The 22,010-nt window shown below is 40.6% G+C and overlaps 1 protein-coding gene across 1 annotated transcript in view; it reads left to right on the plus strand.

Annotated features, from left to right (window-relative positions):
- The window catches only part of B3GAT2 (beta-1,3-glucuronyltransferase 2), a 95,243-nt gene extending 73,451 nt beyond the window's left edge, over window positions 1-21,792 (plus strand). Inside the window, exons 3-4 of the mRNA XM_081529371.1 lie at window positions 21,459-21,607; window positions 21,706-21,792. Of these exons, the coding sequence (XP_081385497.1) occupies window positions 21,459-21,607; window positions 21,706-21,792 (236 nt within the window). The remainder of the gene's footprint in view (window positions 1-21,458; window positions 21,608-21,705) is intronic.
- The last annotated feature ends 218 nt before the right edge of the window (window positions 21,793-22,010 follow it).

The raw sequence follows: 22,010 nt of genomic DNA on the forward strand, positions 1-22,010 counted from the left end.
AATACGCAGGAACACATTTGAAGTCATTCTATCAGGCCAGTGTTACCCTGATTCAAAAACCAGGCAGCACAAAGGAAAAAAACTTGTAGACTAATATCCTTTATGAATATGGATGCAAAATTCCTAAACAAAGTATTAGTAGAGTTAATCCAGCAACATATGAAAAGAATTGTACACCATGACCAGGTGGAATTTATCCTTGGAGTGTAAGATTAGTTCATGTGCAAAAGCCAATACACATAATGTACTATGTCAATAGAATAAGGCACAAAAGCCACATAAATCAATAAATGCAGGAAAATCATCTGACAAAGTTCAACATTTTCTCATTATCAAAACACTAGAAGAAGGTCAATAACTGAGGAATGGAAAGGAACTTTCTCAACTTGATAAATAGCGTTTATAAAAAAAAAATTCAACTCATACTTAAGAGTTGAAAAATGAAAGTTTTTGTAAAGTAATTAGCCCCCAACTAAAATAAATAAATTTATAAAAAAAAAAAAAAGAGTTGAAAAATGAAAGTTTTTCATCTCAGTTCAAGAACAGGACAAGGATGACCCCTCTTGACACCGTTGAACTATAAATTACAGGAAAATTAGGTGAGAGAAATTAATAAAAGGCATCCAAGTTAAAAAGGAAGATCTTTCACAAAATAAAAAAATCTCTTACACAGTAAATCCTCAGAAATACACACATGTGCATGCATACACATATACGCACACACACAACCAACAGTGCTAAAATGAATTTATCAAGTTTGCAGGATATAAGATCAATATATGTGTATCAGTTGTATTTCTGTACAACTGTACAATCTGCAAATGAAATTAAAAAACAACTTCATTCACGAAAGTGTCAGAAGTAATAAAATACTTAGTAATAAATTTAACAAATGAAGTATTAGATTTGTATACTGGAAACTGTAAAACATCAGTGAGAGAAATTAATGAAAAACTAAATGGAGAGACATGTTATGTTCATGGACTTAGAAGACTTAATGTTACAGGGAAGATTTATTAATATTACCAAAATGGCATTATTCCCAAAGTTCATAGAGTCAATGCAGTTCCTCTAAAAATTTTGGCTGCCATTTTTTTGCAGAAACTTACATGGTGATCTTTAAATTCACATGGGAAAGCAAGGAACTGAAGAACAAAAGCAATCTTGAAAAAGAACAAAGTTGGAAGATTTACACTTCTTGACTTAAAAACTTACTGTGAAGCTGAAGTAATAAAGATGATATGGCACTGCTTTAAGATAAGCATATCAGTTAATAGGATAGAACTGACAGTCTAGCAGAAAACCTTTATGTTCATAGAAAAGGGGTTTTGTCATGGGTGTCAAGACCACTCAATAGAGAAAGAATAGTCTTTACCAAAAAAAGTGCCCAGAGTTATAAATATATCAAAGCCACTTAATCTGTATCCTTTAAAAAAAGTCATTTTCAGTATATGAATTGTGTCTCAATAAAGGAGGAGTAGGGAAGATTTTCTCTCTCTCACACACACAGCCCCGCAGAAGGTAGTGTGAGATTTGCTGGAAGAGCTATGATAAGAGTGAGCCACCTCAGATAAAAGAGTTGTCAGACATATCTGTCTTTCTTGGGCAATTTTTCTGAGACTCTTGAGTGTGTTCAGTTTAACTGAGAACTTAGAATCTTTTCTTCTTATTATTGTTTAAAGCGAGGAGAGAGAGACTTTTGAAAGTACCTGATACCTACTGGCAACAGTAGAAGTGTGCCAAAAGCCCAGTATTCTAGGACAACTGACCACAGCAAGTGTTCAAGAAACAAACAAATAAAACAAACAAAAAAAACCCCTGTAGTATCTACCTTGTGACCAGACAATAGAAAAATTGTTGCCAAAAACAATCTTTAGGGAGCTGGAAATAGTTTTATTTTGTAGGAACCCTGCTGAAATTAGATTATGTTTATTTAGTAAAGAGAGAATGTGCTGGTGAGACAAGTATACGCAGGGGAGACTAAGTCCATACACAACAGAAGGAGCTGATAAACACAATTTGATGCTATTAACGATCGCTGAGTGTGGAAGATGTTTGCTGGAATTTGCTTTTTCCTTTCCAATTTGACCGCCCTTTCCTTCCTTTCTACCTTCTTCCTTTCCCTTATTGCAAAGATTAGAACCTTCAGGATACTGTTGAATAAAGGTCAAGAATAGACATCTTGCTTCATTCAATCTTCAGTGGTTTAATTAACACCCAATCTTTCACCACTAAGTATAATGTTGGTGGTAGGTTTTTTGTAGATGCCCTTTATCAAGTTGAGGAAGTTCATTTCTATTTTTATTTTGTTGAGAGGCTTTTCTAAAATCATGATTAGATGTTAGATTTTGTCAAGTGTATTTTTTTCACCTATTGAGATAATCAGATGTCTTTTTTTTTCTTTTTTAGTCTCTTAATTTGATTAGTTACACTGATTCTATGTAAGGTTAAACTAACATTTCAGTCTTGAAATAAGCCTTATCTGGCCATGATTTGTTGCTGTTCAATCACTAAGTTGTGTCAGACTCTGTGATCTCATGGACTGCAGCACACTAGGCTCCACATTCTCCATCATCTCCCAGAAATTGTTCAAATTCATGTCCACTGAGTCAGTGATGCTATCTAACCGTCTCATCCTCTGCCACCCCTTTCTCCTTTGACTTTTGGTCTTTCCCAGCATCAGAGCCTTTTCCAGTGAGTTGGCTCTTCGCATCAAGTGGTCCAAGTATTAGAGCTTCAGTTTCAGCAACAGTCCCTCCAATGAATATTTAGGGTTGGTTTCCTTTAAGATTGACTGGTTTGATCTCCGTGCAGTCCAGGGGCCTCTCAAGAGTCTTCTCCAGCACCGTAATTAGAAAGCATCAATTCTTTGGCATGTAATCTTCTTTATGGTCCAATTCTCATATCCATACATGACTACTAGAAAAACCATAGCTTTGACTACACAGACCTTCATTGGCAAAGTGAGGTCTCTGCTTTTTAATATGCTGTCTAGGTTTGTTATAGCTTTTCTTCCAAGGAGAGGTGTCTTTTAATTTCATGCCTGCAGTCACCATCCACAGTAATTTTGGGGCCCAAGAAAATAATATATGATAAAATATGTCACTGCTTCTGCTTTTTCCTCTTCTATTCGCCATGAAGTGATGGGACTGTATGCCATGATCTTAGTTTTTTGAATATTAGGCTAGCTCTTTCACTCTCCTTTTTTACCCTCATCAAAAGGCCTTTTAGTTCCTCTTCACTTTGTGCCATTAGAGTGGTATCACCTACATATCTGAGGTTGTTATGTTTTTCCTGGCAGTCTTGATTCCAGCTTGTGAATCATCCAGCCAGGCATTTCACGTGATGTGCTCTGCATGTAAGCTAAATAAGCAGGATGACAATATATGGTCATACTCCTTGTCATACTGTCTGGCTCCTTTCCCAATTTTGAACCAGTCTGTTGTTTCATGTCCAGTTCTGTTAAATTTTGACCTGCATACAAGTTTCTCAGGAGATAGGTAAGAATTTTCTGGTTTGTTGTGATCCACAAAGTCAAAGGCTTTTGCATAGTCAATGAGGCAGAAGTAGATGTTCTTCTAGAACTCCCTTGCTTTCTCCATGATCCAGCAAATATTGGCAGTTTGATCTCTGTTTCCTCTCCTTTTCTAAATCCAGCTTGCACATCTGGAAGTTCTTGGTTCATGTACTGTTGAAGTCTATCTTGAAGGATTTTGAGCATTTGCTGGCATGTCAAATGAGCACATTTGTACGGTAGTTCGAATATTCTTTGGCATTGCCCTGCTTTGGGATTGGAATGAAAACTGACCTTTATCTTTTAAATTTTTGGATTCAATTTGTTAGAACTTTAAGAATTTTTCTGTGTTCATGAGGGTTGCTGGTCTGTAGTTTTCTTGTAATGTTTCTGTTTGACTCTGGCATCAGGATACTACAGGCCTCATAGAATTTGAAAAGTATTCTCACCTTTCCATTCTCTGGGAAAGTTATATTATTTCTAACTTAAACATTTGGTAGAAATCACCAATGAAGTTGTCTGGGCCTGGAAGGTCTTTTTTTTGGGTTTTCATGAGAAGATTTTAACTATAAACTTAACTTCTTTCACTGATTCAGGGCTATTCAGATTATTTTTCATGACTGAGCTTGATGGCTTGTGCCTTTCAAGGAATTTGTCCATTTTTATCTAAGTTGTGAAATTTACTTCCATAAAGTTGTTCATAATACCTTTATTATCCTTTTAATGTTTGTAGAACCTGTATTGATACTCTTCTTTCATTCTTGGTATTGGTAATTTGTGTCTTTTTTCTTGATAAGTAAAAATAGATATTGACCAGCATTATTGAGTTCCCCCCTCAAAGCACATGGTTCTGATTTCACTAATTTTCTCTATTGTTTTATGTTTGTATTTTAGGAATTTCAGATCATATTTATTAGCACCTTTTTTCTATTCACTTTGGATTCTATTTCCTCTCCTTTTTCTAGTGCATAAAGAGCAGTGGTCAGGTCACTGAGCTGAGACCTTCTTATCTAATAAAAATCTTTAGTGACCGGTGTTAGCATCGTGGCAGTGTGAGACACTCCCTTTCTCTCCCTCAGTCTACAACCAATAAAACATCCATAAGTCAATGAGGTTTCCTCTGCCTAGCATGCCAGGATGCCAGAGAGTCCCACACACCTGCATGTCTAAAGGTAGGTGGACTGGAACACACAGCAGAGGCAGGCCTACAATCCCGACCCTTTGACCATGACAGGTGAGCCTTCATCCTGAGAACCAGCAGGGACGTCAGCGCACACGAATCCGGATTCCTGGTGCAGCAGGGCCCTTGGCCGCAGGAACCAGGCAGGAGCGGCAGCAGAGGCCGACCCCATCCCTCCACAGTGTCTGGACTCTAGTCCCCTGCTGGCAGGTGCGCCTCCCTAACCACCCCTTCCGTGGCAAACGCACCCACAGCTCCGACTCCCCCCCCAACTCTATCTCTCCCTCACTGCTGTAGAGCCCGTGGCCCAGGCAACCCTGGATGCAGTGAAGGCAGCATCAAGTTGCTGGGATATCAGTGTCCCAAGTTGTGATGCAAGGGACAGCAGCGCTGCAGACAACAGCATGAAACCAGCAACCCCAGAGGCACAGCAGCAAGGGTCTGAGGACAGCTCCGGCAGAGGCAACGGGGGTGGAAAGTGCTGACTCTCAAATACAGAGGAAGCCAAGGTGAGAGAGGCCAGAAACTTGTGCTACAGTGCCACCTACTGAAAACCAAAGAAAGGCCTCTCATTTCTAACCTGTCAAACTGTTGGAATCAAGTTTTGAAAAGCTTTACCTAAATAAGAAAGGTGTTCACTAGTTTAAATCCACCAAGAAACGAACAACATATCAAGTACTGTTAAGAAACATGGTAACTCAGCCTCACAAAAAGAAAACAACGGATCTCCAGAAACCAAAATTAAAATCCTGAAATATTGCAGTCTAGTGGATTGAGAATTCAAAATAGTTTTCATGAAGAGATTCAGCAAGCTGCCAGACAAACTCAGAAAGGCAGTTTACTGAGATAAGGAATCAAGTTAACACACAGAACACTTTACCAAAGAGACTGAAACTCTAAAAAAAGAACCAAATGAAAATTCTGGAGTTGAAGAACTCAATAAAGGCGATGAAGAACACATTAGAAGGAACTGGAAATACAGCAGACTGCATGGAAGAGAGAATCAGTGAGCCTGGAGATATGAAAACAGAAATGATACAAGTAGAAGAGGAAAGAGAAATAAGATCTAAAAGAAAATGAGGAAATTCTGTGAGAACTGTCCTACACTTAGGAAGGGCAATGTTATGGCAATGGGTATCCCAAAGGGAGAAGGGAGCAGAGAGATTTTTTAAGGAAATAATAGCTGAGAATGTCCCAAACCTCAGTGGGAACAGGGTATACAAGTCTATAAAGCTAAGAGAACACTTAGTTACCTCAATGCTAAAAGATTGTCTCCAAGACACATTATATTAAAACTGTGCAAAGTCAGTGACAAAAAGGAATTTTAAAGGCAGCCAGAGGAAAAAGGATGGTCACCTACAAAGGAACCCTCATTAGGCTACAAGCAGATTTCTCAAGAGAAAGCACAGGCAGGACAGAGTGGAATGGCATACTCAAAATACTGAAAGGTAAGTAAAACTGGCAGCCAATTCCATCCAGCAAAGAAGAAGGAAAGGCGTTCCCAGAGAAACAAAAAGCTGAGAGATTTCATGCTAACTACATATGCCTTATAAGAAATGCTGAAAAGGAGCTTTTTGACTATGGCAATAAATTGAATCAGAAAATTGCAACTTCTGTATCAGGATAGGTTGTTAAACAAATATAGTATAAAGATTAAAGAGTAGAAACTGTAAAATAACTGTAACTATCTCAGTTTGGAAAGGAATTCACAATATTAAGAGGGATAATTTGAGACACCCCTTCATGGATTACAGCCTTGTCCTGGCGAAGGGGCTTGCATAAGTCAATGAAGCTATGACCCATGCCATGCAGGGCCACTCAAGATGGACAGGTCATAGCGGAGAGTTCTGGCAAAACATGGTCCACTGGAGGAGGAATGGTAAATCATTCCAGTATTCTTGCCAGGAAACCCCATGAACAGTATGAAAAGGCAAAAAGATATGACGCTGGAAGATGTGTCCCCCAGGTTGACAGGTATCCAGTCGCTACGGGGGAGGAGTGGAGGGCAATTACTAACAGCCCCAGAAAGAATGAAGCTGCTGGACCAAAGCAGAAACGATGCTCAGCTGTGGATGCGTCTAGTGGAAAAATTCAAGTCTGATGCTGTAAAGAACAATATTACATAGAAACCTGGAACGTTAGGTCCATGAATCAAGATAAACTGGACGTGGTCAAGCAGGAGATGGCAAGAGTGAACATTGACATCTTAGGAATCAGTAAACTAAAATGGGCTAGAATGGGTGAATTAAATTCAGATAACCTCTATATATACTACTGTGGGCAAGAATCCCTTAGAAGAAATGGAGTAGCCTCCATAGTCAACAAAAGAATTTGAAATGCAGTACTTGGGTGCCATCTCAAAATGACAGAATGATCTTGGTTCGTTTCCAAGGCAAACCAGTCAGCGACATAGTAATCCAAATCTGTGCCCCAAACACTGATGCCAAAGAAGCTGAAGTTGAGTGGTTCTATGAAGACCTACAAGACCTTCTAGATGTCCTTTTCATCACCGGGGATTGGGGTGCAGAAGTAGGAAGTCAAGAGATACCTGGAGTAACAGGCAAGTTTGGCTTTGAAGTACAGAATGAAGCAGGGCAAAGGCTAACAGAGTTTTGCCAAGAGAACTCACTGGGCATAGCAAACACCCTCTTCCAACAGCACAAGAGATGACTCTACACATGCACATCACCAGATGGTCAACACCGAAATCAGACTGATTGTATTCTTTGCAGCCAAAGATGGAGAAGCTCTATACAGTCAGCAAAAACAAGACTGGGAGCTGACTGTGACTCAGAGCTTAAGCTCCTTATTGCAAAATTCAGACTTCAATTGAAGAGAGTAGGAAAAACCACTAGACCATTCAGGTATGGCCTAAATCAAATCCCTTATGATTATACAGTGGAGATGGTGAATAGATTCAAGAGATTAGATCTGATAGACAGAATGCCTAAAGAACTATGGACAGAGGTTCATAACATTGTACAGGAGACGGTGAACAAAACCATCCCAAAGAAAAAGAAATGCAAGAAGGCAAAGTGGTTTTATGAAGAGCCTTTACAAATAGCTGAGGAAAGAAGAGAAGCAAAAAGCAAGGGAGAAAAGGAAAGATACACCTAACTGAATGCAGAGTTCCAGAGAATAGCAAGGAGAATAAGAAGGCCTCCTTCAACAAACAATGCAAAAAAGCAGAGGAAAACAATAGAATGGGAAAGACTAGAGATCTCTTCAAGAAAATTGGATGTATCAAGGAGATATTTCATGCAAAGATGGGTATGATAAAGAACAGAAACAGCAAGGAACTAACAGAGGTAGAAGAGATGGCAAGAATACACAGAAGAACTATACATGACCCAGATAATCATGATGGTGTGGTCACTCACCTGGAGCCAGACATCCTGGAGTGTGAAGTCAAGTGTGAAGTCAAGCATTACTACCTGTAAAGCTAGTGGAGGTGCTGGAATTCCAGCTGAGCTATTTCAAATCCTAAAAGATGACGCTTTTAAAGTGCTGGACTCAATACATCAGCAAATTTGGAAAACTCAGCAGTGGCCATAGGACTGGAAAAGGTGTTTTCATCCCAATTCCAAAGAAGGGCAGTGCCAAAGAATGTTCAAACTACCAGACAGTTGCACTCATTTCATATGATAGTAAGTTTATGCTCAAAATTCTTCAAGCTAGGTTTCAGCAGTACATAGATCGAGAACTTCCAGATGTACAAGCTGGATTTAGAAAGGTAGAGGAACCAGAGATAAAATTGCCAACAATTATTGGGTCATAGATAAAGCAAGGAAATTCCAGAAAAACATCTACTTCTGCTTTACTGACTATGTTAAAGGCTTTCACTGTGTGGATCACAACAAACTGTTGAAATTCTTAAAGAGATGGGAATACTACAGCTCATTACCTACCTCCTGAGAAACCTGTATACAGGTCAAGAAGCAACAGTTAGAACCTTATGTAGAACAACTGACTGATTCAGAATAGGGAAAGGAATATGACAAGGCTGTATACTGTCACCCTGTTTATTTAACTTGTATGCAGAGTACATCATGTGAAATGCCAGGTTGGATGAATCACAAGCTGGGATCAAGATTGCCATGCATATCAAGAACCTTAGATATGCAGATGACTCCATTCTAATGGCCGAAAGTGAAGAGGAACTAAAGAGCCTCTTGATGAGAGTGAAAGAGGAGAGTGAAAGAGCTGGCTTGAAACTCAACATTAAAAAAAACTAAGATCATGGCATTTGGTCCCACCACTTCATGGCAATTAAAGGGGAAAAGGTGGAAACAGTGAAAGATTTTCTTTTCTTGGGTTCGAAAATCACTGTGGATGGTGACTGCAGCCATGAAATCAAAAAACATGCTCCTTGGAAGGAAAGCTATGACAAACCTAGACAGCATGTTAAAAAGCAGAAACGTCACTTTGCCAACAAAGGTCTCTATAGTCAAAGCTATGGTTTTTCTAGTAGTCACGTATAGATGTGAGAGTTGGACCATAAAGAAGGTTGAGTGCCAAATAATTGATACTTTCAAACTATGGTGATGGACAAGACTCTTGAGAGTCCCTTGGAAAGCAAGGAGATCAAACCAGTCAATCCTGAAGGAAATCAATGCTAAATATTCATTGGAAGGACTGCTGTTGATGCTGAAGTTCTAATACTTTGGCCACCTGATGTGAAGTGCCAACTCATTGGAAAAGATCCTGCTACTGGGAAAGATTGAAGGCCAAAGGAGAAGGGGGAAGCAGAAGATGAGATGGTTAAATAACATCACCGATTCAACGGACATGAATTTGAGCAAACTCTGGGAGATGGTGAAGGACAAGGAAGTCTAGTGTGCTACAATCCATGGGGTTGCAAAGAGTTGGACACGACTTAGCAACTGAACACACACACAATTTAAGACAACAAAAACATAAAAGAGGAAGAGAAAAATAATGGAATGGTATAGGCAAATGAAGACAAGATGGAAATAGAAGAAAATGGATTATTTTATATTTGAGACGTTTCATACAATTCTCATTGTAACCACAAAACATAAATGTAGAGCAGAAACACAAACATAAAAAAGGAGAAACTGAGAAAAGCATCACAGACAACCACCAAACTAACATGGCAGGCAAATGTAAAGAGAAAGCAACATGGAGGTACAGAGCAATGAGAAGCAAAAGGTTAAAATGGCAGCACTCAGTCCTCATTGATTAATTACCCTGTATGTAAACGAAGCGAATTCACCAGTCAAAAGACACAGAGTGGTTGGATGGATTCAAAATAAGACCCAAGTATATACTGCCTCCAAGAGACTCACTTCAGCTTTAAAGACACACAGGCTCAAAATGAAGGGATGAAAGATGATACTCAAAGCAAAATCAGTCAAAAGAAACCAGGTGTAGCCATACTCACAGCAGCTAAACTAGTTTTCAAGCCAAAAGTGGCAAGAAAAGACAAAGATGGACAGTATATAATGATAAAAGAAACAATTCATCAAGAAAACATAATGGATATGTATGTAGGTGTGTGTGTGTGTATCCTAACATAGAAGCACCAGAAAATATAAAATAATTATTAACAAACCTAAGAAGAAGAGCTGACAGCAACACAATAATAGTAGGAGGCTTTAACACTCCACTTACATAAGTGGGTAGATCATCCAGACAAAAAGTCAACAAGGAAACAGCAGCCTTAAGTGAAATATTAGACCAGATGAACTTTATAGAGTTATACACACTATTCCATCCAAATGTAGCAGAATGCGTACCCTTCTCGAGTACACATGGAACATTCTCAAGAGAGATCATATGTTGGGTCACAAAACAAGTCTCAATTAGAATACTGAAATCATAGCAAGCATCTTCTCTGACCAGAATGGTATGAAACTAGAAATCAACTATAAGCAAAAAGCTGGAAAAATGACAAATATGTAGAGACTTCAGAACATGCTACTGAATAACTCTTGGGTCAATGAGGAAAGCAAGGGAGAAATTAAAAAATACCTTAAGACAAATGAAGATGAAAGTACCAAAATCTATGGGATGCAGTAAAATGGTACTAGGAGGGAGTTTCATAGCAATATAAACCTGTCTCAAGAAACGAGAAAAATTCAAACAATTTAACTTTATACATAAATGAACTAGAAAAAGAACAAATAAAGCCCAATGTGAGCAGAAGGAAGGAGACAGTGAAGATCATAGTGGAAATAAATGAAATACAGACTTCAAAGACAATAGAAGAGATCAAGGAAACTGAGAGCTGATTCTTTGAAAATGTTAAAAAAAAAAAAAAAAGCAAACCTTTAGCTAGACTCATGAAGAAAACAGAGAAAAGGCTCAGATAAATAAAACCAGGAATGAAAGAGAGGAAATTGCAAAGAACACAACAGAAATAAAAAGTTTTATAAGCAAATACTATGAATAGCTGTATGTCAACAAATTGGATAACCTAGAAGAAATGGATGAATTCTTGGAATCATATAACCTTCCAAGACTGAATCATTAAGAACAGAAACTATGAATAGGCCAACCACTAGGAAGGAGACTGAACCAGTAGTCAAGAAAACCTCCCTAAAAACAAAACTCCAGAACCAAATGGCTTCACAGGAGAATTCTACCAAAAATTCAAAGAAGATTTAATATCTATGCTTCTCAAATTCTTCCCAAGAAACTTGAAGAGGAAGGAATGCTGCATAACTTAATATTAATAATAATGAAGTCAACATTACCCTGTTTCCAAAACCAAAAAAAAGAACAGACAAAAATGAAAATTACAGGCCAGTATCTTATGAGCACAGATGCAAAAAATCTCAACAAAATATTAGCAAACTAATTACATTAAAAGAATCATAAATCATGATCTAGTGGGATTTATTCTAAGGATGCAAGAATGGTTCAAAGTGGTTCAACATCTGCAAATCAATCAGCATGATACACCACCTTAACAAAATGAAAGATATATATATATATATATATAATCAATAGATGCAGAAAAAGCATTGACAAAATTCAACACCCATTCATAGAAAAACTCTCAATAAAATGGGTATAGAAGGAACATATATATATACATAATAAAGACTATATATGGCAAACCCACAGCTAACATTATATTCAACTGTGAAAAACTGAAAGCTATTACTCTAAGATTAGGTCAAGACAAAGTTGCCCACTCTCCCCATTCTTATTAACATAGTATTAGAAGTCCTAGCCAGAGCTGTCAAGAAAAAGATATAAAAGGCACACAAATTGGAAAGGAAAAAGTAAAATGGTCACTACTTACAGATGACATGATAACTATACATACAAAACCCTAAAGTCTCCATCAAAAAAACCAAAGAACTATTAGAAGTAATAAATGAATACAATAAAGTTTCAGGGTACAAAATTAGTATACAGAAATCAGTTGTGTTTCTATATACTAATAATGAATTATCAGAAAGAGAAATTAAGAAATGCCATTTATCATTTTAAAAAATGCCTTGGAATAAATTTAACCAAGGAGGTAAAAGACCTGCATGCTGAAATCTGTAAGCCACTGATGAAAGGAACTGAAGAAGATGCAAAGAAGTGGAGTTAATGTGTGCTCGTGGGTTGGAAAAGTTAACATTGTTAAAATCATATGGAGCAATCTACAGATTCAGTGCAATCCCTATCAAAATCCCAATGACATTTTCCACAGAAAATGGATAGAACAAAAAATTCTAAAATTCATATGGATCCACAAGAGACCCCTAAATAGCCCCCCCCCAAAAAATAGTGACAAAGAATGAAGCTGGAGGTATCATGTTCCCTGATTTCAAATTATACTATAAAGCTATAGTAATCAAAACAACATAGTATTGGAAGAAAAACAGACACATAGATAAATGGAATGGAATGGAGACTCCAGGAATAAATCCACATGTTTATGGACAATTAGCACGTAACAAAGGAGCAAGGAACATAAAATGAAGAAAGGACAGTTTCTTTAATAAGTGATGTTGGGAAAACTAAACGGTGATATGCAAAAGAGTGAAACTTGACCATTATCTTACACCATACACAAAATTAACCTAAAACGGATTAAAGACATGAATGTAAGGTCTGAAACTACAAAGCTCCTAGGTGAAACCATAGCAGTGTATTTTTTATATTGATCTTAGCAATACCCTACTGGATGTGTTTCCTCAGGCAAGGAAAACAAAGGCAAAAATAAACAATTGGGACTACATCCAACTAGAAAGCTTCCGCACAGCAAAGGAAATCATCAACAAAATGAAAAGACAACCTACCAAATGGAGATTATATTTGTAAATCATATGTCTGATAAGGTACTAATATCCAAAATATTAAATAACTCATACGGTTCAAGAACAACAAAAAATCCTGATTAAAAATTGGGCAGAAGATCTGAATACTTTTCCAAACTAGACATACAGGTGACCAATAGGCACATGAAAAGATGTTAAACATCACTAATTATTAGGGAAATGCAAATCAAAAGCACAATGAGATACCATCTCACACTCGTTAGAATGGCTATCACCAAAAGGGCAAGAAAAACAAATGTTGGAAAGGATATGGAGAAAAGGGTACACTCCCACACTGTTTGTGGGAATGTAAATTGGCACAGTTACCATAGCAGCTATGGTATGTAAAATGGAATGGAGATTCCTAAAAAAACATTAAGAATAATTAAGTTCTAGCTATTCTACTTCTGGATATTTATCCAAGGAACACAAAGACACTCATTCAAAGAGACACACACAGCCCTGTGTTCACGGAAGTATTATTTACAACAGCCAAGATACAGAAATAGCCTCAGTGCCCCTCAGTGAGTGAACGGATAAAGAAGATGTGGTATATACACACAACAGACTCCGCCATTCAAAAAAGACAAGATGAAATCCTGCCGTCTGTGACAACATGGGACGGACAGGTTATTATGCTAAGTGAAATAAGTCAGATAAACACACGTAAATATGGCATGATTTCACTCATGTGTGGAATCTAAAAATATACAAATGAGCCAAACAAAAGAAACACATAGATACAGAGAACAGAGTCGTGGTTCCCAGAGAGGAAGGCAGTCAGAGAGAAGGCCAGATGGGTGAAGAGGGTCCACTCTCTGTAATGATCACACTGTTGTATGTATAGAAGTGGAAATATAATGCTGCACACATGCAACTTATGTTTTTAGTGACTCCGTTTTATATATTTTCATTTTACATTCTCCCAGATAGGTTATTACAAGATACCGAGTCCAGTTCCGTGCGCCACACAGAAGATCCTTGTCGGTTATGTATTTTATATATTGGAGTCTGTGTATGTTAATCCCAAACTCCTAATTTATCTTCCCTCTTTCCGCTTTGGTAACCGTGAGTTTGTTTTCTATGCCTATGAGTCAGATTCTTGTTTTGTAAATAAGTTCATTTGTATCATATTTTAGATTCCACGTAGAGGTGATATCATGGTATTTGTCTTTCTCTGTCTTACTTCACTTAGTCTGATAATCTCTAGGTCCATCCATGTTGCAGCAAAAGGCATTATCTCCTTCTTATGACTAATACTCCATTGTACATATGTACCACATCTTCTTTATCCATTCCTCTCTTGATGGACATTTCGGTTGCTTCTGTGCCTTGGCTATTATAAATAGTGCTGCTCTGAACACTGGGGTCGCCAAGTCGGACACGACTGAGCCACTAAGCATGAACACAGACACTGGGGTGGGGGAGGCATGTATATTTTCAAATTATGGATTTCTCCAGGCATATGCTCAGGAGTGGGATTGCTGGAGCTTATGGTAATATAGCATCATAAACCAATGTTACCTCAATAAAAAGATCTTACAAATGTTTAGTGCTTTAAAAAAACTACTTATTTGGCTGCTCAGGTCATAGTTGTGGCATGCAGAAGCTTCATCTTGGCTTGTGAAATCTTTGTTGCATCATGCAGGGTCTTTTGTCAACGTCCACAATTCTTTAGTTGTGGTGCGTGGGCTTAGGTGCTTCTTGGCATGTGGGATCTTAGTTCCCCTACCAAGGATTGAACCTGCATCCTCTGCATTGCAAGGCAGATTCTTAGCCACTAGACCACCAGTGAAGTCTCTAGTGCTTTTAAAAACAATTTTTCATCTTATTTAGATGCATCTCACAAATTTTGATATTTTTGTTTCAGTTTACTGTTTTTTGTTTTCATTTTTTTCTCTTTGATTTGTATTTAGAATTATGTGGTTTAGTTTCCAGATATTTGGGAGATTTTTCAGGTATCTGTATATTACTGATTTCTATTTTAATTTCATTGTGGTTAGAGAAATATTTTGGGCAATTTGCATTCTTTTAAATTTATTGAGACTTGACTTATGGCCCAGACTAAGGCTTATTTTAATAATATCTCATGTGCACTTGACCACTTCCAATTTGCCTTGATTCATGGACCTAACATTCCAGGTTCCTATGCAATATTGCTCTTTACAGCATCGGACTTTGCATCTACCACCAGTCACATCCACAGCTGGGTATTGTTTTTGCTTTGGCTCCATCCCATCATTCTTTCTGGAGTTATTTCTCCAATGATCTCCATTAGCATATTGGGCACCTACTGACCTGAGGAGTTCATCTTTCAGTGTCCTATCTTTTTGCCTTTTCATACTGTTCATGGGGTTCTCAAGGCAAGAATACTGAAGTGGTTTGCCATGCCCTTCTCCAGTGGACCACATTCTGTCAGACCTCTCCACCATGACCCATCCGTCTTGGGTGGCCCCACACGGCATGGCTTAGTTTCACTGAGATAGACAAGGCTGTGGTCTGTGTGATTAGATTAGCTAGTTTTCTGTAATTTTAGTTTCAGTGTGTCTGCCTTGAAAAGCATCACTACGAACTGCCTTAGAAAGCATCACTACGAACAAAGCTAGTGGAGGTGATGGAATTCCAGTTGAGCTATTTCAAATCCTCAAAGGTGATGCTGTGAAAGTGCTGCACTCGATATGCCAGCAAATTTGGAAAACTCAGCAGTGGCCACAGGACTGGGAAAGGTCAGTTTTTGTTCCAATCCCAAAGAAAGGCAATGCCAAAGAATGCTCAAACTACCGCACAATTGCACTCATCTCACATGCTAGTAAAGTAATGCTCAAAATTCTCCAAGCCAGGCTTCAGCAATATGTGAACCGTGAACTTCCAGATGTTCAAGCTGGTTTTAGAAAAGACAGAGGAACCAGAGATCAAATTGCCAATATCTGCTGGATCATCGAAAAAGCAAGAGAGTTCCAGAAAAACATCTCTTTCTGCTTTATTGACTATGCCAAAGCCTTTGACTGTGTGGATCACAATAAACTGTGGAAAATTCTGAAAGAGATGGGAATACCAGACCATCTGACCTGTCTCTTGAGAAACCTGTATGCAGGTCAGGAAGCAACAGTTAGAACTGGACATGGAACAAGTCTAGTTCCAAATAGGAAAAGGAGTACGTCAAGGCTGTATATTGTCACCCTGCTTATTTAACTTATATGCAGAGTACATCATGAGAAACACTGGGCTGGAAGAAACACAAGCTGGAATCAAGATTGCTGGGAGAAATATCAATAACCTCAGATATGCAGATGACACCACCCTTATGGCAGAAAGTGAAGAAGAACTAAAGAGCCTCTTAATGAAGGTGAAAGAGGAGAGTGAAAAAGTTGGCTTAAAGCTCAACGTTCAGAAAACTAAGATCATGGCATCTGGTCCCATCACTTCATGGTAAATAGATGGGGAAACAGTGTCAGACTTTATTTTTTTGGGCTCCAGAATCACTGCTGATGGTGACTGCAGCCATGAAATTAAAAGACGCTTACTCCTTGGAAAGAAGGTTATGGCCAACCTAGATAGCATATTTAAAAGCAGAGACATTACTTTGCCAACAAAAGTCCATCTAGTCAAGGCTATGGTTTTTCCAGTGGTCATGTATGGATGTGAGAGTCGGATGGTGAAGAAAGCTGAGCGCTGAAGAATTGATGCTTTTGAACTGTGGTGTTGGAGAAGACTCTTGAGAGTCTCTTGGACTGCAAGGAGATCCAATCAATCCATCCTAAAAGAGATCAATCCTGGGTGTTCATTGGAAGGTCTGATGTTGAAGCTGAAACTCCAATACTTTGGGCACCTCATGTGAAGGGTTGACTCATTGGAAAAGACCCTAATGCTGGGTAGGATTGGGGGCGGGAGGAGAAGGGGACGACAGAGGATGAGATGGTTGGATGGCATCACCGACTCGATGGACATGGGTTTGGGTAAACTCCGGGAGTTGGTGATGGACAGAGAGGCCTGGCGTGCTGCAATTCATGGGGTTGCAAAGAGTCGGACACGACTGAGCGACTGAACTGAACTGAACATGTGCACTTGAAAGTGTATTCTGTTGTGTTGGGCGGGTCCCTGGTAGCTCAGCTGGTGAAGAATCCACCTGCAATGCAGGAGACCTTCATTTGATTCCTGGGTGGGGAAATTCCCCTGGAGAAGGAATAGGCTGCCCACTCCAGTATTCTTGAGCTTCCCTGGTGGCTCAGCTGGTAAAAAATCCACCTGCAATGCGGGAGACCTGGGTTTGATCCCTGGGTTGGGAAGATCCCCTGGAGGAGGGCATGGCAACTCACTCCAGTATTCTTGCCTAGAGAATCTACAGTCCATGGGGTCGCAAAGAGTCAGACTGAGCAACTAAGCACAATTTACTAAGTGATAAATTTAAGGTCAAGTTGGTTGACAGCGTTAAGTCTTAAATATCCTTTCCTTTTTCAAATTTAGAAACATTTCAGTTGCTATTTCTTCAAATATTTTCTTTTTCTATCCCTGCTCCCACCTTTCATTCTGTTTCCGTGACTCGTGTGTGTGTGTGTACGTGTGTGCATGTATTGGTGTTTTTCCTTTTGTGCTTCCTTTGGGTGGTTTCTATTATTTATTAATCTTTTCTTCTGCAGTGTCTTATAAGCTATTAATCCCACCTAGTGTATTTTTCATCTCAGACATTGTGTTTCATCAGAATGAGCTCACTTTGTTCTACTTAGCATGCTTAACCTTTCCCCTACCTTTTTGAACATCTTAACTGTTTTTATAATGTTTTAATATCCTTGTTCTATACTTCTATCACATGTCATTTTTGTTGACTATGGGATTATAATTTCATGCTTCTTTGCTCATCTGGTCATTTTTGTATCTGAGGCATTTAAACGTTTGTTGTTAGGTACTAGAAAAAAATATGTGTTATTTATAATAGATTGTATTTACATATACATTTATTTTACATACATATATACACACAGGGGCTTCCCTGGTGGCTCAGATGGTAAAGCATCTGCCTGCAATGTGGAAGACTGGGGTTCAATCCCTGGATCCAGGAAATGCCTGGAAAATTCCATGGAGGGAGGAGCCTGGTAGGCTACAGTCCACGTGACTGCAAAGAGTCAGACACGACCGAGCAAATTCACACACACACACACAAAACACAAAAAATACACACCCGTATGTAACTATACACACATGGGTGTGTATATAATTATGTGTTTGTAGGTTATATAAGTAATTTACTTTTAGCTTTTTTTCTGGGATACAATTAAGTTACTTAGAAACTTTCTGATCTTTTTCCAGGCTTACCTTGCGGTATGTAGGCAAATCCAGACCAGGCTTCCCTTTAGCGCTTGTTTGGCGTCACGGTGGACCAGCGGCCGTGCACGCACTCTCCCGGGTGCCCTGCTGCCGCACGCTGCACCCTGGCTGTGGGGCATGGGGCCTGTCTGGCCTCGAGAGGCCTCCAGGGACCGATCCACCTGCCTTTCCAGTGGCTCCTGTCCTGGCCTCGGGCAGTCTCAGCAGTATCTGCTGACCAGACCCAGTGGGACCAGGGGCGAGCTCTCTGCAGACAGCCACGCTCCTCTCCCCAGGGTGACGCCCCATGACTTCCAGGCGTCTTGTCATCCCTGAGTTCTCAGTTCTGTTCTCAGCTCGAGGAGACAGCAGGGCTGTGCGTGTTCCCCTCCCTGGGGTGAAGCCTTGAAACACACTTCAGGCAGGAATCTGGGGCTCACGTTTGTCTTTTTTCTTGGAGACTGTCCTGTGCACCTCTTTCCCAATGTCTGGAAACTACTTTTTCAAATCTTTTGTCTGGGTTTTACGGCAATAGAGAAAATCCAGCCCTCGTGGCCTTAGCCGTATGTCCTTAGGCGGTGAACACACACTGGGCCAGCCCGTGCTTCTGACTGGGAGGGACTAGACTGCCCCCTGCCCTATTACATCTGTGGAAGCCAGGAGATCCTGCTCTGTGAAAGGGAATGACCAGCGTTCATTTGCACTTTATTTTTTACACAACTGACCAGAATTGAGAGTCCTACTCTCATGATTTTTGTAAGGCTCCTAGAGTCTCAAAAGCTTCTGAAAACCATTTTTAAAGCTAACTTATTTCCAATTTCACTGACAAAAAGGAAGGGTACATACTTGAGGCATAAATACCTGGAAATGAAGAAAGCTGTTGGAAGCAATGGTTTAGGATGCTTGCTCAACTTTCAGAGGGTGGGTCCTCACTCCGAGGTTCACAGCAGGTTGAGACGATGTTCAGGGCTTGGCCTGATCACCCAGTGGTTCCCGGTGCTGCTGACTGCTTCCTTTGGAGACCTCACCGAGCAAGGCCTGGCAAAGCGGGGAGGGGTCTGAAATGCCCCCCAGCCCACTTTGTATTAAATGGAAACCCACTCTGCTGTGGTGGTGGGCTCACACTCCAGTGGGGCCAGGACAGGGCCTTGCAGCAAAGCAGCGTGTAGCTTCCCGCTGGCTGTCACCTCTGCCTGAGCGGTGGACTCTGCCTCATAATTGCTGTTAAGAGCCTGCAGGATATTCCCGAGCTAAGGAAATCGAGGAAACACTGACTCCTCCAGTGATCACGATGATGAATGTGTTAATCTTAGGGAAAATGAAGGGGAACAGATCAAAGAGGCTTCATATGATTTTCACAGTGACTTCTGTACAATTGGGATCCTGTTTTTGTTTTTTCTTTTTTAAATGAGAATGAGGAAATAAAATCAGTACCTTTGAAGCCATGTGAGAAATATATCAGGAGCTTCAGTGTGCTTGAGAAGGGCAGATACTGAATTAGCTAAAGAGGACGAAGCTTATTGAAAACACATTTAGAAAACCAGAAACCTTTTAATCCTTAATCTGAATTGACTGAGTAGAAGTCACTTTATTGTGTTAATTTGAACCTTTGGCTTTTGGGGGACCCATGGCTGTTGGAGCTACATGAGGAAGGCTTCAGACTTGTTAGCAAAGTGGAGTGAAATGCAGGTGGCCTATGCCACCTCCCCTCATGATATTAATAATATTTATGATGGAATTTACATTTATGTGTTTTAGGGTCCTTTGAACGGAGCTGTGCAGTTAGTGGGGTCGTTCTGTTCCCTAATTTCACATCAGACATGAGGAGAGGGTGTCATGCCTCTCGTGGATGAGGAAATGGGGGAGTTTCAGAATCAAGAAAGGCTGAGTGGCTGAGCCAGTTCTCAGTCACAAGGACCCACAGGAAATGGAGGCTGCTGACTCCACATTCTGCCAGGACACGCCGTCCCCGCCGGGACTGGTGGATACACCGGGCCGGTCCTGGGATGACTGTAATGTGTAACCGTCTCCTGTTCTGCCCCACTCAGGCCCTCTGTACCTGCCTGAGTCCGTAAGTGGCACAGTGGTGTCTCCCCAAAAGGCAGCGGGGCTGGGAGCACGGGTCAGCCAGGCCGGCACGGGCAGAGGTTGAGAGGATGCCGCTGGGTGTTCCCACAGCTCCCCCATGACTGACTGCAGTCATCTCATACTCAGCTAGCTGTACTTTTGCAAAAGGCAGCATAAATCAATTCAGTTCGTGTAAGGAAGGGCAAAAACTTGCTAAGAAAATGTTCCTGGAGATTGGTCCTCCTAACTGCAGAAGGTGCCTGGCTTTGCAGTGTCAGCTTAGGCATGCGGAGCAGAGGTCGGGCATCAGACTTCTAACAATCACGCTGTCTGTGACGGCCGCTCGCAGACACGGCTTGTGGCGCGCTTAACGGCTAAGCCTTTAACACTGAGTTTGTTAAAGCACAGATTAGATAGTACTGGCTTTTCGTTAAGGCCAAACCATTGAAGGAAACTGACACTAATTCGTTTCCCTGAAAAATGAAATACAGAAACCAAATTTATCAAATGGCCTGGTATCTCCTGAACTGATTTACAGTCCCAACCTCCTTCAGATGGAATCAAACTGAAAACATACAGCAAATGACTATTTTAGAGTATTCATTTCCCAGCTAACTGCCTGACTTGTATTCCTCAGTCTTCTGACCGCAAGGGCCATCAGAGCAGTGCTGGCTTTGGCAGGGACACAGGGAGGTATCAGAGGTCAGTAGGGTAGGGACTCCGCCAGGGACAGGCAGTCTGTGTGCTTTTCAGCTGCGTTCAGGCCTCAGTCATGCCCAGACGGTGAGAATGGAGGTATGACGACCTCCATGAATTGCACCCTCTATTTTATCAACAGGCCAGACTTTATACTTTACAGTTGGCCCTCCCCACCCCCGGGCACAGGCCTTGATCGGGGCAGCAGACTCTGGTGTAAAGGCAGACTGTCCTTCTGAGACTGTGATGCAGGTAATGCTCTGGGTCAACTTTGTGAACCAAGACTTGGCCCAAAATAGGTACTGAAAAAACAAGTTCTGATATGACCAAAATTATATATATATATATATATATATTTTTTTTTTTTTAAGTGCACCAATATTTTAGACTTTTTTTTTTTTTAACTTTTCTTACAAAGGATTTGCCGTAAGCCTTCAGGTCATCTTGTCCAACCCCAAAGCTGTATTTAAGCGCCGTGGGTCCCAGCCCGGGATGCAGGAATCTGACTTTTTGAGGCAGATCACGACCGTTGAAGAACTGGAACCAAAAGCAAGTAACTGCACCAAGGTACTCACTTCACTTGTGCCACCTGCCCTTGCCCTTGCCCTTGCCCTTGCTGTGTGTCCGCCTGAGAGCGTGCCTACCCACCAGGTCTCTTCCCGCAGGTCCTCGTGTGGCACACTCGGACAGAGAAGGTGAACCTCGCCAACGAGCCCAAGTACCACCTGGACACCGTAACGATTGAGGTGTGACGGGGCTGCCGCTGCGGCCTCGGGCGTGGGAGGCAGCGGGCGTGCGGGGGTCACTCCGGCCGGGCGCCTGCCTACGGGCGGTCAGTCACAGATGCTGGGCAGCGGGTGCAGACTCGGCTCCTGTCTCCATTTGTTCTGCATGTTCCCCTATGACCTGGACAGTCTGTACGGTACAGCTGAGGGCACGCAGGGTACCACTCTGAGAATCTTACTTTTAG

This window comes from Giraffa tippelskirchi, chromosome 9 (assembly GCF_054371585.1).
Source record: "Giraffa tippelskirchi isolate mGirTip1 chromosome 9, T2T-mGirTip1v1.2.pri, whole genome shotgun sequence".
NCBI classification, from domain to species: domain Eukaryota; kingdom Metazoa; phylum Chordata; class Mammalia; order Artiodactyla; family Giraffidae; genus Giraffa; species Giraffa tippelskirchi.